This window comes from Camelus dromedarius, chromosome 15, assembly GCF_036321535.1.
Source record: "Camelus dromedarius isolate mCamDro1 chromosome 15, mCamDro1.pat, whole genome shotgun sequence".
Lineage (NCBI taxonomy): Eukaryota > Metazoa > Chordata > Mammalia > Artiodactyla > Camelidae > Camelus > Camelus dromedarius.
The window spans coordinates 11,171,199-11,187,651 of NC_087450.1; the positions used below are offsets into that span (position 1 = coordinate 11,171,199).

The window sequence follows — 16,453 nt, forward strand, 5'->3', positions numbered from 1 at the left end:
ACTTCTCACCTTTATCTCCTTTATTAAAATGACTGGATTTGTGAGAGTTGTGTCTGGGAATCAGTTCTTGGTTGTATTTAGCAATTCTTCTGTTTTCATTTTCTAATTAACTCATTTCTGCTCTTTGTTTTTTATACTATCCTTTTTCCCTCTTTTCTTTGATTTGGTTGTGGTTGGTTTTTTTTTCTTTTTCTTTTTTTTAACTTTTTGCCTTGAATTTATTCTTAATTTATTTATTCTCATTCTTTCCTTCTAATGAAACTGTTTAGGGCTCTAAATTTGCTTCTGAGTATGTTGAATACTTGGCTATGTCTAATATGTTTTCATATACAGTGATCTATGTTTTTGATTTCTAAATAAGTTTGAAATTATAGTTTGAATCCTCTTTGATGAATTAGATAATCAGAAGAATGCATTTTAAATTCCAAGTGGTTGGGTTTTAAAAATATATATTATTTTATTATTATTTTCTAGTTTATTTTATTATTATTTTCTACTTTATCTTATTATTATTTTCTAATTTATCTTATTGTCAGAGAGTGACCTCTACAGTTTTGCCATTTGAGATTTATTATGGTTTTCTTTATAATATAGTATATGATTATATCAGTTAGGAGTAGAACCATTTGCATATAACAGAAAGTTCAAAATAACAGTAGCTTAAACAAAAAAATTTATTTCTCTCTCATTTCAAAGAAGTTTGAAGGTAGGCAGAGCCCCACAGTGTCATCAGGAACCCAGACTTCCATTTTTCTGCACCATTCTCAGAGCTGGCTTCTATTGTCAGTAACCTCATAGCCCAGGATAGCTACTGAAGTTCCAGTCATCACATCCACATTCCAGAGAGGAGAAAGAAGGGAAAAGTAAAAGGATGTATCTCCTATCTGAGTCAGTTCCCTTTAAGTAGACTTCTTCAAAGTCTCAAGCAACAGTTCTGTATATATTTCATGTAGAATTTAGCTGGATGTATAGCCAACCCCCAATTATAGGGATTCTTTTAGTGAAAAAGGAGAGAAGAATAGCTATAGGTAGGAAAGAAGAATCTGTCATAATATTTTTTCATAAATATTCCATCAATCCTTTAAAAAAAAAAAGATATATCATTTGGCAGTATCATCTCTTCTAAACTAGAGAAGTTGAGTTTGGGGCTGATTCCTTATAAGAGGCCAACTGGACCCTTTCAGAATTAATGACTGCCGTCGCTGGGATAAGCTAGCCAGCGCAAGGGATGCCAGCACTGTCTCTAGTTCACAGGCGTTACTGAGGACACCACGTAGTTTCTACACTCTCCTCTTCCTATCTAAGGCAAGTCGATAAATTTGGGTCACTATGGCCTTGTAGGCATCATGGGAACTTGTGTGCTGATCCGCTCCGATGTCATTCAGGGGTTCACTGCTGAAGCAGGCGCTGTGAATGTCTCATCAGGCCCAGTCCTCTCCCAGCCTGGAGCAAACATCCCTCTGCGAATGGATGTGCAGGGTGTGAGAATAGGAAGCCCTGTCCCTGAGGTCCTGTATGAACACTGGATTGAGATGAGTGGGCAGCATGACCTGGGGTGGCCTCAGTGGCACCCAGAGCCAAGATGACAGTGCTCACCTAGCCCCACTTCCATATCCCGGGATTTAGAACAGCTGGGCCAGGGGCCAGACCCCAAGAGGAGTTACTGGTTGTGGAGAATCTGTAGTCTTCCCTCTGGGCACTGTGACATGGATAAGCAATGTGAGGACTCATTGGTCCCTCTCCCTCCCGGGGCCACTGCCTCACATAGTGTGGGAGGAGCACTGGCTGTCCCGGCCCTTCTGCCTGAGACCCGGCTCCCACCAGCCACGTCGGCTGCCCTAAGGCCTTCCTGTCACCTGGTAGCACTGAACATCCCGGCAAATACCTGGTCTGAAGGCGAGTGAAGGTTCCAGTCCGTGCCTTAGGGAAACCCCTGGTGTGATAGAATGGGTAAGAAATGTGCACATGCAGCAACCACTAAAATGCTCACCAAAATAGAAATGGAGTGCCAGCGAATGTGCTAGGAACTGGGTCCCTGAGCGATAAAGGGAAGGGCTAAGTAAGGCTGGCAGGTGCTTTGACTAAGACGCTTCCGGAAGCAACATCCGACTGCCTCCTGCCCAGGTGAACATCCCTGGCTTGACCCCCGACGCTGTTCCCGCCTTGCCTGGGAGTAGCCCTGCCCCCGTCCTGCTCACTCCCAGAGCTCGGGAGAGACGAGCTGGTTTTCTCCCAGAGGCTGGTGCCAGTTTAGTCAGCAGATTTCACAGATCTACTGGCACCCGTGTAGTGTCTTATTTTAAGCTTAACATTTGAAGATGGAAACTTTTCCCCCTTTGATGTGTGGCAAAGAGATCCCAATTTATACATAAGCATGGCGGCTAAGCCAGTGCACCAAGGCTGCTCCCGAGGCGGGTGCAGTTCGTGGCTCCCCCTTTGCAGGTACCTTCCCCAGAAGAACCTCACCAACTGTGGTCAGCTCTTTTAACTGGCATCTCTATTCCCATGTTTCCACTGAGAAGTATGCTGCCCTGTGCTTTCTGCGCACGTGTGGCTGGGGAGAGGCAGGGCCAGTGTACCGGCCCCCATCCTGCATTTCCCCAACTGCCAGCCTGTACCCTGTACCCTGAGCTACCATAATGTCTCAGGTGCCAGGAACTGAGTTTCCCTTGTGGGCCTTAGTTTCTCCCGGGTGCCCAGGTGGCATCCGTGCCTCCCTTCTCAGCCCTGAGCTCCCTGCCACCCCTGTCCCCCATCCCCTCCCCTGTCATTCTGGAACTCTCAGAAGTCAAGGCCCCCATCCCCCATATCCAGCTGGGAGACTGAGGAGGGCAGACAGGGAGCATCCTGGCAGTCAGGTTATGTCCAAACCAGATGTCCAAGACATTCAGAGCTTGGACTTTACTCTGAACCTTCTCACTTTAACACTGCAGATGATCGTGTGGCCTTAGAAACCCCGTTGCTCACAAGGTGCTGGTTTTAAGTCACTTTGTCTCTGGGGAGAAGAGGGGTGGACCACAGAGGGTTCACTTCATGTGAGGATTTGGCTGTGTCCCGGGTCCTTTCTGGTATCTCCCAACTCTTCTCACCCTACACTCTGCTTTTTCACATATTTCAATCCCAAGCCCAAAGTTCTTCCTGGCCATTTTAATCGGACACCAGTCATTGTGGCCTAATTTATACCATCCAAGAGGTGCTGCTAAATTAAGCTGGAACTGACCAGTCAGGGACAAACATTCATTGGATAAAAAGTATTTTCTTTAGCTGGCATAGATCCTTTGAACAGCAGCTCCCCTAATGCACCGAAGTGTTCCTTTTCAGATCACTAGCTGCAGAAATCAGAAGATGGAGACAAAGTAGAAGGAAAAAGCAATTTGTTGAGTACTAGGGCCTGTGGCAGGTCTTTTGAAAATGAAGAGGAACGTTTTAGATTTGAGTGAGTCAGTGTGGAGGGAGGGTACGATGCCAAAGGACTGTTGCTTTACCGCTGGGGACTCCCAGGTACGTACGAAGTGAGTGTCATATGGTTTCACTCCTCTGAAGCTTCTGGAAGCTCTCAAGGAAGACAGACTTTAAACAGATACTTACTACTGAGATGAATACTGCAAAGAAGGCAGGCAGGGTGCTGGGGGATGTATAACGGGAGGCCTGACATCATGGGGGGTCAGGGAAGGCTTCCTGGAGGAAGTGACAACTAAGTTGAAACTGGGAGGATGAGGAGGGATTAGTCAAGTGGAGATGGGATGGAGGGTGGAGGAAACAGTTTTTTCCACAATTACTTTGCCAAGCAAGATCATTTTGTACCTTGTCATCTGCCCCTGACTTAAGTTTCACCACCCAGTTGTTTTGACACACAACCTGTTTCCCCTCTGGATTTTCTGTGCTTTTAAAAAGTTTCCTTTCTCCTATTAGTTGAGCCACTTTTGCATGGGTGGCAGCCAAGGGACTCAGGGGTTGCTCAGTTCTCTCTGAGTCCCAGGATCACAGTACACTCCTCTGTCCTTGTCTTCAGCTGTTCATGTCTCACTTCTGGCTAAGCAGATTAAGATATGTGGTGGTGCCTCTCTCTCAGACTGAGGCCTCATCTCTCTGCAGAGGTTAGAGCACTCTGAAGGAGGAGGCTTGAAGTGACAATGTGATTTTTTCTTGTAAGCCAGTTGCCATATGGGTAGGATTGGCCCCATTCCTTATTCTGTCCAGATACGAGGCTCAAGCACAAACTTCCCTTCTTCCTGGACCAGCAGGGGTGGCCCCAGAGTTGGGCTAATGGTTACCAGGAGGAGTGGGTTGACAGGCTGCTAGGCTGCTCAGGAACCAACACCACTAGCAAAGATATAATTCAAGGTACATTGAATGGAACAGAATTTTGCCCAGGAAGGACAGAATATTCATTCTTCATATAATCCTTGTATCAATCAGCTATTGCAAGAATAGTGCTGTGTAACAAACATCCACAAAATTTCATTGCAGCCACAAGCACTTATTCTTAGGGATCTGTAGTTACCTGAGGTTTGGCTGGTCTAGACTGGGCTTGACTGAAGCAGTTCTGCAGGTCTGGGGTCAACTGGGAGTCAGCTCGCCAAGGCTGGACTCTGCTTCTCATGTCTTATCGCCCTTGGACCAGGACACTAGTCAGTGCATGTCTCCTCTTGGCAATGTTAGAAGCATGGAGGGCCAGTAGAGACACCTGAACCCTCCGAGGCCTGGGCTCAGAACTGGCACACTGCCACTTCCTCCCATATGACTTCGGCCAAAGCAGGTCATGTGGCCAAGGAACAGCAAGAGCGTGGGAACACATTCCTCCCCTTGCAAGGGTGTGGGTGTAGGGAGGAGTGAATAATTGGGACCCAAAACTCAATCTGCCCCTCTCTCCAAAGGCCGACACCCCCATGTGATTGGACTTAAATAAAAGGAATAAGGAAGAGATGGGCAGTGGTGGTCATTGCCACAATCCCTGGCCAAGAATTTAATGTTCTTCATAATAAATTAGCGATATTCTTCTAGTGAGTGGTGTGGGCCCAGCTTTGTGCTGAGTGCTTTGGGGCGCATCAGAAAGAAAAGCCCTGATTCTGCCAGCAGGAGTGCACCATCCTTTGAGGGATAAGCCTTGGGTTCAAAGACAAGTTGGGGACTAAATGATGCTCAGCTGTGTAATGTGGAGTTCAGAGATAGAAGGAGAGGAATGTTACTAACACCTAGTGAGCACTTGCTGTGTGCAAGACACTGTGCCAAATTCTTTCTGTCCTTTACTTCCTTTCGTGGTCATCCGGAGAGGTACCAGGATCGCCCCCATTTAACAGATTAAAAAGCTGAGGCACAAAGAGCTCAAGTAACTTGTGCATGGTCAGACGGCGGGTAAATACCAGAAGCAGGATTTAAGTCCAGCTCCTCCTGCAACCAAGGCTGAGTGTTGATCACCAGGGCCTGTGGCCGGCCACCCGAGGGGAAGGGGAAGCAAAGGTAGACAGCTGTGTGGAGAGGACAGCTGTCAGGGGCTGGGAGCTGTGGAGGGGACCCCAGTCATGTTATGAACCAAAAATGGGAGCAAAGATAGGATGTGCAATTTGGCCGAGGTCCTGCAGCAAGATAGGGTGCAGGCTGGGCTGGAAATTCTGGCTGTTGGCTCTCCTTCCACGTTCCCTGGTCCCAGCCGCATTCTGGGCGCTCTCCACCCGCTGCGCGGCCACGCCTGCAGCGTCTCCCTCTTGGAAGAGGTGCAATCCACTGGCATTGGAGCTGGTGGACTGGCTCCCTCTCTCTGCTCATCTCTTTCCTCCTTTCCCCTGCCATGTTCTGGAAAGGGCAGCGTGAGGGAATGTGGGCAGGTTGCACCAGAGATATACATCTGAGAACTGAAGGAACATTTATTTTTAATTTAGACTTAAAAAGAAAAAAAGGAAGTTATAAAATATCTGCTCTTGCTCCTGGGATTGTGCAGATGGTGCTGCGTGTTGCCTAATACGGAAGGGGGCTGGCACCCGTGTGCTTGTGGCCCCACCAGCCTGACTGTAAGACCTGCAAGGCGCGATCCCTGTTCCTTGTGCTTGGGCCTCAAATGGCTCCCTTGGGCCCCGCCTGATGTTCGTCTGCCTTCTCACCTCACCCTCCCTGGACTCCTGGCTGCGGATTTCCCGAAACTCTTCCTTCATGGAGGCCAGTCTCTCAGCTGTTCCCCCTCCCAAGAGCGCGCGCGTGCGTGTACACACACACACACACACACACACACACACACACACCCCCCTCAGCTCCACCCTACTGCCTCCCTTGGCAGATAGCCAGAGCACCCTGACCTCTCCCTTTCTGAACTCCTGTTTGGATGTTAGAATTGATCGGTTTTACACACATCTGAGTACCTGCTTAAGCCGTCTTGTCATTTTCACGCCCGGGTGTTATAAAGGACGTTCTCAGACATTTTCCTGTTTGGTCTTTGTGTTCATTGCCGTTGGGTGCTGTGTATTCCTCTCCTCCGGTGATCTCCACTGGGAGTGGTGTGCAACTTGGTGCACAGAAGATGCTCGAAAATGGGCATGGAATGTGGCTTTTCCCTTGTCCTCAGGGGGATGAGCTAGAGAAGAAACCCCTAAAATCAGAGTTGGGGACCCCAAGCCAGGAATCAGGAGACCTGACTCTTTCTCTAGTTCGCTTTGAAGCCTCGGGCAGATCACTGAATTTCTCAAAGCCTCAGTTGCCCCATTTACAAAATATGGAAAGTAATCTCTATTTTATCTGAGCCCCAGAGTTATGATAAGAATCATGGTGACATAAGGAGAAATGCTTAGCAAAATCAATCAACTGATCGGTCTCTTTAAGAAAGCGTTAAGGAGTCCAAGGTGCCCAGTGCGGATATCATGCCTCTGTTAGGGCACGAATTTGGGACAGAGGCTGGTCATGTTGGCCAACAAGGTGAAAAGATCACTGGTTACACTGTGTGAGTGTGTGTGTGTGTTACGTAGCCTGGGTACTAGTTTGGTTTAGTTTAGGGCAGTGGTTTGTTCTGGAAAAGACTCGATAGCCCATAAAAAATGCATGCCACAAATAAAAACGAGTGAAGGTAAAAATGAGACAGAAGGAAGTTTAGGGAAGGAAAGATAAAATGAAGCCAGGAGTGACATTTAAACACAAAGCACGTGCAGCGAGGTCTCTATACTTGGCAGATGTGGGCCATGGGGATGTGGCCGGAGCTCCCTGACAGTCAGTGCAAAGAGAAACATAGTTAAATGCCCAGTGTCTGCAGGACAGATGCAACCCAGATGTTCAGAAGCATACATTTCTGATCTGGAGACCAGAAAAATTTCCCCCAAGAGAATTCATAGAGGGGACCTTGTGACATAATGAGCAGCAAGTGTCCTGGACATCAGTTACACACAGTGAGTCCCATGAGCTGCATCTCATGACATTCCTGGTGGCCCAAGCACAGTTTTGGGGTGCAGTGGGGGAAGGGGGGAGAAGACAATGTCGTTCATAACACACTGGTGTTATATAAACCAGCAGATTATAGGGAGTGATGGGCTGTGTTCCCAAGAGTGGAAAACAGCTTTTATCTCCTGGGCTTTGGGAGGCAGTCAGACATGCGCACGTGTATACATACATCCGCGTGTGCTCACATGCGCACGCGCACACACACACTCACTGGCTCACAGTGTTCCCTGCTTCACTGCTCCTTAAGCTCAGCTTCTTCTCTATGATCTGGCTCCTTCCTGACGGGGGCGCTAGGAAGGGGCCCTGGGTCCCCTGGGATTACTTCTTGCTGGGCTGGTGGGGGGCAGTCCCTTTACATACAATGAGACTATCTGTATTGATTTCGCATCTACTACTTGGAACCTAAGAATAGAATTTAAACTGAGATAGCACCTCCAAAGTCAGCCCTTCACTCTATAGTAAGAAAGCTAGAACCCCAAAGGTAGGCTGTCTTCTGCTGGACAGGGACCGAGCTGAGGCTGAGGCCCACGGTCTCCTGATTCCCACTCCAGCACCCTAAGCTGTCATTGCAAAGGACAATCGAATTGAGATCTTATTTGGGGGAGAAAAATATCATAAGATAATTCCTCACTGGCGCTATGGAATGGCTTTCCGTTGTGTAATTTTATTCAAACTGATATGGGCCAATAAATATAACTGTGTGTGCGTGTTCGCTGTTTTAAAACATTTTAATGTTTAAAACATGATTTACTAATGCTGCTAAGGATGTCTAGAATTTGATTTACTGCATAGAATTGAATGTTTATACTTGCTCCTTGCAGAAATTCTTGCCAAAGAGCCATTTTATCTACAGGAATAATAAATAAGTCAATATGTAGATGGTTGTGCACATTTTTTTTCCATATGCAGTGATAGTTGGGAGATGTTATTTTGCACACAAGCACTTCAGAGGTAAACTTGGGAGGTTCACGTGGGTCCCTGAAGTCCAAGACTTGGCCAGTGTTGAGATCAGGCAATTTGTCTTGACTTCAACCAGAAAAGCAAAGTCACTGAGTGTAGGTCTTAGGTGATAATTGGGCGTTACGAATAATAGATTCTCACCTGTACAACCAGACTTGGTCATATGTGTGCATTTGTTCATTCATTCACTCATTCAACAAATACTCATTAGACATCTATGTTTAATTCAATAGCATAAACATAGTGTCAGTTTTGCTTTGTGGGGGCCCAGAGATAACATATAAATTTCCCTAACCTGTCTTTGTAAAGTACTTCAGGCCTTTGAACTGATTTTTATTTAATTCTCACAAAATTCCTATTGGCTGGATAAGATGTGAAGAAGCTGGGTTAATTGGGTGGAAGTGAAGGTGTTCCTTTTGTTTGCTGATTTTTTTTTTATTGTTTCCCCACCCACCAATGATGAAAAGACGCATGTCCACGATTAAAAAGAACACAGAAATATTTAGGAAGAATATGAGAAAGTATCGTGTTACCTGACCTCCAGGGACACCTACGTGCTGTGTTACAATTTTTTTCACGCCTGGAGATACGATTATGTATGTGTGTTTGCATATATGGATAGGTCATATGTATGGATGTGCATCATATATCAAATATATGGTGAGTTTTTTTCTTTGCAAAAATGGGCTGGTGCTGTAATACAGTTCTGCAGCTGGGTTTTTTGGCATGTAGCATCTCACTGTGGGCAGCGGTTTGCATGTACACACCGTCCACGTCCGTGGTATGGATCCAGCTCACTTTTGCTCACGGCTGTGTCGTTTTTCTTTGCAAATTGTAGGGCGTTCCTTTTGCCTTCTTCAGCCATTTCCTTCTCTCTCATAGGTGGTCGGCCTGCTCTTGCCCCACCAGAAACTGGCGTCCCCTGTCTTCTGGCTGGTAACCGTTTCCCTGCAAACAGAGGGCTCCCAACAGATGCTGATTAGAACCCCCTGTCCCAGTGTCTCCTCTCCATCCAGGCCCCCCAGAGAAAGTCACCCCTCTTCCCACTCCTCCCCTACCCAGGAGCCACTGGGAGAAACCCCAGGACTTGGGGCCCCGCTGATCAGGTCCCAGCAGCTCAAGCCTTGGGGCACTATGTGTCCTCTAACCTTCGCATGGAGGTGATGAGAGCTGGCTGGTGCCCTCACCTGGATGCTTGTCCGATGGCTGGTGACCTCGAGGCCCACTGCCTCATCGTGACATCAGCCTCCCCCGTATCTGTGGGGCAGGTTAATGCATCTTCAACCCCAAGGGAGTGAGATGGGTGGAAAAGCATCGCAGACCCTGGTCTCTGCCCTTGGAGACAGTCCGGGTTGCAGCTCTCTGAAAACAGCTGAAGCTCCGTGTGTGTCTGTGTAGAGAAAGAGAGGCAGGAAGGAAAACCTGTCTGTCTTCAGGATGAATTATCAGAGTCTTCCCTGAAAAAATCTCCTAACAGTGTCGGTGTCTGGGCACTGCTGGTGCTGCCAGACTCTGGGCTGGGGTATTTTTGAAAGATGCTCAGGGCTGTCAGCCATTCCAGGAGCCTAAGTGTCCACCTTCTGTCCAGTAAGTAATAAGGATGACATGGCAAAGGCAGCAGGGCCCATTTGGGGCATAATCGCCACAATGCCAGGGGGGTGACCGTCTCTGGATCGAGAGGAACTACTGGGCTGGGTGGGACCAGTGTGTTGGTTTGTCAAGGACTGGGGACTTTTGGTGCTAAAACCTGCCCAGTCCTGGCAAACCAGGACGGTGGGTGGGCCATGCTAACTTGTGGATGGATGGAACCACCACTAACTAGAGACCCGTGGTTTTCTGGAGGGGTGTGGCCTCCCAGGCCCAGGCCTGGCTTCCAGGGAGGTGACCACACCTCCCCTGACGACTCCTCCCCCATTGCCTTTCAGTGGCTGAACCAGAGCCACAACGCTCGTGTCGACTACGCAAACCGCAATGCTACCAAGGTGAGCACCGCAGACCGCTGCCTGTGACGGGCTTCAGGCTGGGGGAGCCTTCCCCCGACTACAGGGTGCTCAGGGCTGCCTCCTCTGGGAGACACTGCCAGGCCTTCAGGAGGGACCCCGCTGGGGAGGGGCTGAAGTGACAGTGGCCCGTAACATGGGAGTGTGGAGGAGGCAGTGAAAAGGTACAGCTCCACTGGCTTCAGAATTCTCCTGGGGCAGCTCTTATACCCGGGTCTAGGGTCAGGACAGTATCAGCCACAGGGGGACTGAATTCCCCTAAAGTTTCCTCCACGCTTGCCTGGAAGCTGCCTTGGTGCCCCAAGACTGCTGGCTGCAAAGAGAAAGGGATGCTCTTGAGGGCGAGGGTCAGAGAGGACCAGCACATCCTTCCCAAAGTCCCCTGCACCCCTGGGACGAGCTCCCAGTGGAGGCCCAGTCACCCTTCTCTTGTCTAGGAGGGGGCTGGGCACAGCTGCCTCTCCCCTCTCTCGATCCTCCCACACTTCCTTCCAAAGGCAGCAAGAGGAGAGGGGGAGTCTAAGTCCCTGGGGGGCTGTCAGTTTGGGGAGGAGAGGGTCTGGGCATTTCTCACCTTGTGGGGAGTGATGCGGGAGTTACGAGCTGGCCTGGGAGGTAGGGACTTCAAGGGCCTGATACGCTGAGGACACCCCCCTCCCCCCATATAAACCTTCAATCCACGCCTGACTCATGAGCATCTCGGCTCGGATGGCTCCCGTCCACCTTAAACCAAACATCTCCAGGATTGCTACCATAGCAGAGTTAAAGGCCAATTCCTCAGCTCTTTCTTAATTTTCTGTGTTGCACCTTGGAATCCATTTCCCCATGGAAATGTGGAACAGCTGTCGTCTGTTGGCCTGGAAGCCCAGCTTGGTTGACCTGGCTGGTGAGAGCCACCGTGACACTGCCATTTCCACCTGGAAAGAGCTCTGCGTGCCGAACTTGCAACACTTAGTCTTCCTGAACTGGATCCTCTTGCCCAGCCATAAATGACCCCTTGCTGGTTTCAATCTCCAGCCAGTGGTGTCTACCAACAACCTTTCTAGAACAGGGCAAAGTGCAGTGGGCCCTGCGGCGTCTCCCAGGACATTGCTGCCCAGTTTTCCCGTGTGCGGACTGAGCTGAGGGAGGCCTAGACCCCTCTGGCTCCCAGAGGGGCTAGCTTCTCCCCTTCTCCTCCAGGCTGGCGGGCAGGAAAGCCTCTGGTGGCTAGGGCGTTAGCAAGGGTGAGGTGTGGGAGCTTTGGGCACCCAGGGGGCCTGATATTCTGTCTCTGTCTTCCAGCCTTCGCCTATGTCCAAGTTCATCCAGGGCTACCTGGGAGCTGTCATCAGTGCCGTCTCTATCGGTGTGAGTAACCCCGCACTCCACGTCCCCCATCCTCTCCATCCGGCTGCCCTGCGGTTGCACCACCCAGCATTCTCAGACCAGACCTTGCCTGAGGGTTGGGGCCAGGCAGGGGGCCTGGGAGGCAGAGGTTTCTGTGTGGGAGCCATCACGGAAGGCTTTCTAGGCAGAGAAGAATAAACCCCAGTGACACTTTCACAGAGGGAGAGCACAAGTGGTGCTCTGGGTTTGGGAGAGCAGGCAGGGAGGGGAGGCGGTGCCCATGGGCCGTGGGAAGGGCTGCACACTCCAGCTGGGGCCTGCACCCTTCTCAAAGGAGCTGGTCTTCACGCTCAGTAAAGCGGCTGATGCAGGAGCGGAGGGGCTCAGGATCCATCCGCAAGGTTGGTCCAGATGTCAGCTCCCCTTTGCTCTTGGCCTGAGTTGCCCGGGTCCCCTCTTCGTGGCCTTGGTCATGTGGTCACATGTCCAAACCCTCCTGGCGTCCTGTGAATTCCTCAACACAAGGGCAGTAGGCTCATTCCGAATCCCACGGGGCTTCGAGGATATAGCAGATACTACGTAGGGGAGGTCTGTAGATTGTATGAGCATAAGGTTGTGTCCCGGATGAGGGCAGAGGGCAGGTGACCCAGCGAGGGGCCTGGGCCAGAGCCAGGGCAGAAGCCCAAGCTCCCAGGACCTTGGTGTGTTCATGTCACCCCCGAGCCCACCTCCGCCTCCATCCGGTACTCTCCGGATCCCAGTGGCATGTCTCCTATAGCCCACTTTGGAGGGCAAAGGTCACTGCACAACTTTGTTATTTTATTCATCACACCATAAACACAGGTAACTGGTAAGAAAAAATAATTCGGAAATGCAACATTTAAAAACATTCGCATATAACCAAAAATTTCACGTATAATAATCTTCTGGTAAAACCTACTTTTCTCACCTTTCCCACGTCCTTAAGTAAATGGAATGATTGCGCACACCTACGTACTCACGCATTGTACCTACCGCTCACCTCATGTATTTCACTGTTCTCCTGAAACGGGGCTTTGGGGCTGTTCTGGGATGGCCTCATTTACTCTGCTCTCACGTGGACCAGGTCACCTCCAAAAGGCTGTTAGGGCGGGGGGGCCCATTTGGTGCCCAAGATCACTCTGCTTCCCTGAATCCTGATGTCTTGGCCCAAGCATGAAGCAGACACTGCGGAATCTATTCAGATGCTCATCAAGAGTCTGCTGAGGGGAGGGTGCAGCTCAGTGGTAGAGCGCACGCTTAGCAGGCACGGGGTTCTGTGTTCGATCCCCAGTATCTCCATTAAAACAAACCAACCAACCTAAATTTCACCTCCCCCCACCAACGAAAAAAAAAAAAGAATCTGCTAAATAACTTCGCTCTAGTGGTCCTGCAACCCAGCATGCGACTTCATTTGAGGGCCATACAAATTGGGGATCTCTGATTCTGGGGGGTGGCTGACCAAGGTCAGGGGCTCTTGTGAGAGAGGGGAGGACTCTTGTCACCTCCTTCCTGCTCCTGTGACAAGAGGAGCTTATCACTCAGCCTATTTTAGCAGCTTGAAAATCCCATGTTCCTTCTTTGAAATTTAAAGGAAGATGCCGATGAGCCAGGAGGAGGAAGCCCTGGCCCTGGCTGGGATGGGCTCGAGGGGAGGGGTCGCTGTCCCAGTAGGACATCTTCTTCCTGCAGGCCTGCGGCTGCGGGAATGAGGACACAGCTTCTTCCCAGGCTCCGGGCTCTCTGCGTACCCAGTCCTCACTGTCCCACCCAAGGGGCCTCAGTCATTCCATCGCAACCACTTCACAAGGCCAGAGCCAGCCCAGATTGTGGGGTGGGGCGTCTGACGCCCCAGCCACAGTGTTACTGGGGGCTAGGGCCCTCCAGGGCTCTCAGAGCCAAGGTCTTACCCGCAGGGATGGGGGCCTCACACTGGGCTGCCGCGGCCCCCAGCGGGTGTATCTGTGCTGGGGACACCCTCCTCCCTCCTCCCCACCCAGCCGCAGACCCCCTCAAGGTGGTGTTCCCTGACCCGCCAGCCCCAAGTCCTAGAAACTTCTGTCCCTCCTCAGTTACACGCGTGTCCTGTCCTCTCACTGTCACACTGGATTTCAGGTTAGCCAGGGACAGGCCAGTGTCTTCCCCACAGAGGGGGCCTGGGGCTGCGGTCCATAAATACTTGTTAATTAGCTGGCTGGTCGATTGCTGGCCTGGAGGCCTCTCTGCGCTCCATCCCCGAGTGGCGGCGTCGCTCTGCCTGCCGTCTCCACACAGTGAGGGTCTAACTCTGGCAGATGGAGTGGAGTTTCTGACTTGGAAAATTTGCAGCTTTTGCTTGCTTTTCTTTTGTACGTGTAAATCACAAAACCTCCAAAGAAAGAGGCTTTCTTTTCTTTTCTTTTCGCTTGTTCTCTGGGAGCCCAGGCCCCACGGCCTCATTAACTGATCTCTGCTTCAATTAGTGACAAATCCCCCCCTGCCCAGGGGGGGCCTGTTAGGAGGAGATGACCTGCAAACAAGTGTCACGGCCCCAGTGGTTGGCCCGGCTCTGGCATTAATTAAAATGAGCCCCTACAAGCAGGCAGCGTGGATGGGGGCTGACAGGCCAAGGGCAGATCCCAGGGATTGAGGACCAGCTGTGGGGGAGGCCAGGTCCGGGGGGTCCAGCCTTCTCTCCGGGAGAGCCCTTTTCCCCTCACAGAAGAGCCCCTGACCCTGGCCAGCAGCCCCGAGAGTCAGGGGTGCCCAGCGCGCATGCCCCCTAACTGCATCTCCTGCTGGTGGCAGGGCCACTGGCGGGGGCTTAGCAGCCTTTTGGTGAACCCTCTAAATAGATTTGGCAATGTCTGGCTTCATGCTCGGGAATAAAAAAGAAATTTCGTCTTAAGTTATTTTTGAAAACTAGCAGTTTGTGTCTTTTAACAAAGGAAGCTCTGTCAGTGCTCACTGTGCTTGAGTTCGGGTGTCTGTGCTGAGCACGTCTGTGATCACCCCCCACGAGCCCTGGCTACTGGAGGGGGACCCATCACTTCCTTCGGGGGGACGTGTGTGCCAGGCACTTTGCAGGTGCTGGGGGCCCCAACGACTGTGTGTCCCCCAAGATGCCGAGACGGAAGCTGACGGCACTCTGTGGTATAACCATAATTAAGATGAAGGTAACTCTTGGGCGTGCTGGGACCAGGGGTAGGGCCCCCTCACTCACACAGGGCTGCCTCCTGTAAGGCAGACTGGAGAGAGGCAAAGGCAGGCTTGGGTGTTCCAGAAAGAGGGTACAGCACACAAAGAGGCACGTAGGAGGGGAGCATGACAGACTCCGGAAGCCGTCAGAAAATGGGTGTGGCTGCCATGTAGGGAGTGATGGTGATGAGGTGACGATGAAGCGGGGTGGGGATGGGGTCGTGAGTGCCTTGCTCAGGAGTTGGGAGAGTCATGCCAGGGACCCCTGCCTGGGCTCAGGGACCCAGGGCATTGCAGGGGGTGCAGGCAGAGGGGGGCTGGGGCAGAGGTCGTGGGGGGTTGGCAGGCCCAGAAGATGGATCAACTCGTGGACACGAGGTCCTGGATGAGAGGGGGCTGGAGAGGAAGGCTCAGGGCTAATGTCCCACGTGGACAGTCAGGCGCTGGATGGTGGAGCCAGAGTGTGGGAGTCGCTTCCTGCCTGGTCCTCAGATCTTCACCTTTAGCTGGTCCCAGCTGGCCCACGACTTTCCCTGCTGGAGAAGCACTGACCTCTTTTCCTAAAGGGCCTGGGCCCTGGAGGAGCCTTTCTGTGTAGGATGCCTTGATTATCTGTTAACCTAGACAGTGGGATGCAAGGAGGTATCCCAGGGGACCCTGGGCTGAACCCCTCCCCATCGCAGCTCCCGTTGCTTCCTGGAGCTCCAGGTCCCCATGATGGTCAGACTGGCAAATAATCATAATGGCGAACCCTTATGGGGGGTCCACAATGTGCCAGACACTGTTCAGGTGTCCATCTCCTAAAATACACCCTGAGCTAGCCCCTGGACCACAGGAAACACCAAACGAGGACACTGAGGCACAGAGGTGAAGTCGGTGACAGAACTGGGATTCAATACCAGGCTTAACCAGACACTATTCGGCTAACAAAAAGACACTTTTTCTACCTGCTCCCCTGTGCTGTCAGGAGGTGGGAAAAGCCAAGTAGTGCTCTTGGCTTCACGTTGGAGGAGCTGTTACTATGGCTTCTAGTAGACAAGTCCCGCCCCGATACCCTGAGAACAGTGGGGACTGAAAGAAAATTTTTGAGGGGCTCTTTAAGTATAACAAGAGGTTGCACCTCCACCTACCTTCGTACTTGGTTCCCAGGCGTTCTGCAGGACTGCACCTGGCTGGCCTCGTGCTTGCGGGTGTAGCTCAGGTCCGGGGTGCACCTCCGGCTGCCCTCCGTGGTCCGGGGTGCACCTCAGGCCCAGCTATTCTTCTCTGAGCCTGATGGAGGTAGGAGGCCGACAGCCTGAGGATTCAGTCCAGCCCGTGTTCTCACTGCTGTCACTCTGTGCGGCTTCCAGGTTGGAGGGCCTTTGTATGGACCCCATATCAGAATCCGCAGTGTTCTGAGGCCTGCAGATGGTGATGCTGGCAGTGGCAAGTCTGATGGGAATATTGGCCCCACATCTGTTCCGGGGAGGACAAGTTATTGTCCCTTCCTAGAGGGCAAGGGTCTGATGTAATTGGTTTTCTAGTAGGTGGTCGGCAGGTTCCTGTGG

At 51.2% G+C, this 16,453-nt stretch overlaps 1 protein-coding gene across 1 annotated transcript in view; it reads left to right on the forward strand.

Annotated features, from left to right (window-relative positions):
• Positions 1-16,453, forward strand: part of SFXN5 (sideroflexin 5) — a 114,009-nt gene that overhangs the window by 51,239 nt on the left and 46,317 nt on the right. Inside the window, 3 exon segments of the mRNA XM_031467263.2 lie at positions 9,262-9,315; positions 10,305-10,361; positions 11,664-11,729. Coding sequence (XP_031323123.2) covers positions 9,262-9,315; positions 10,305-10,361; positions 11,664-11,729 — 177 coding nt within the window.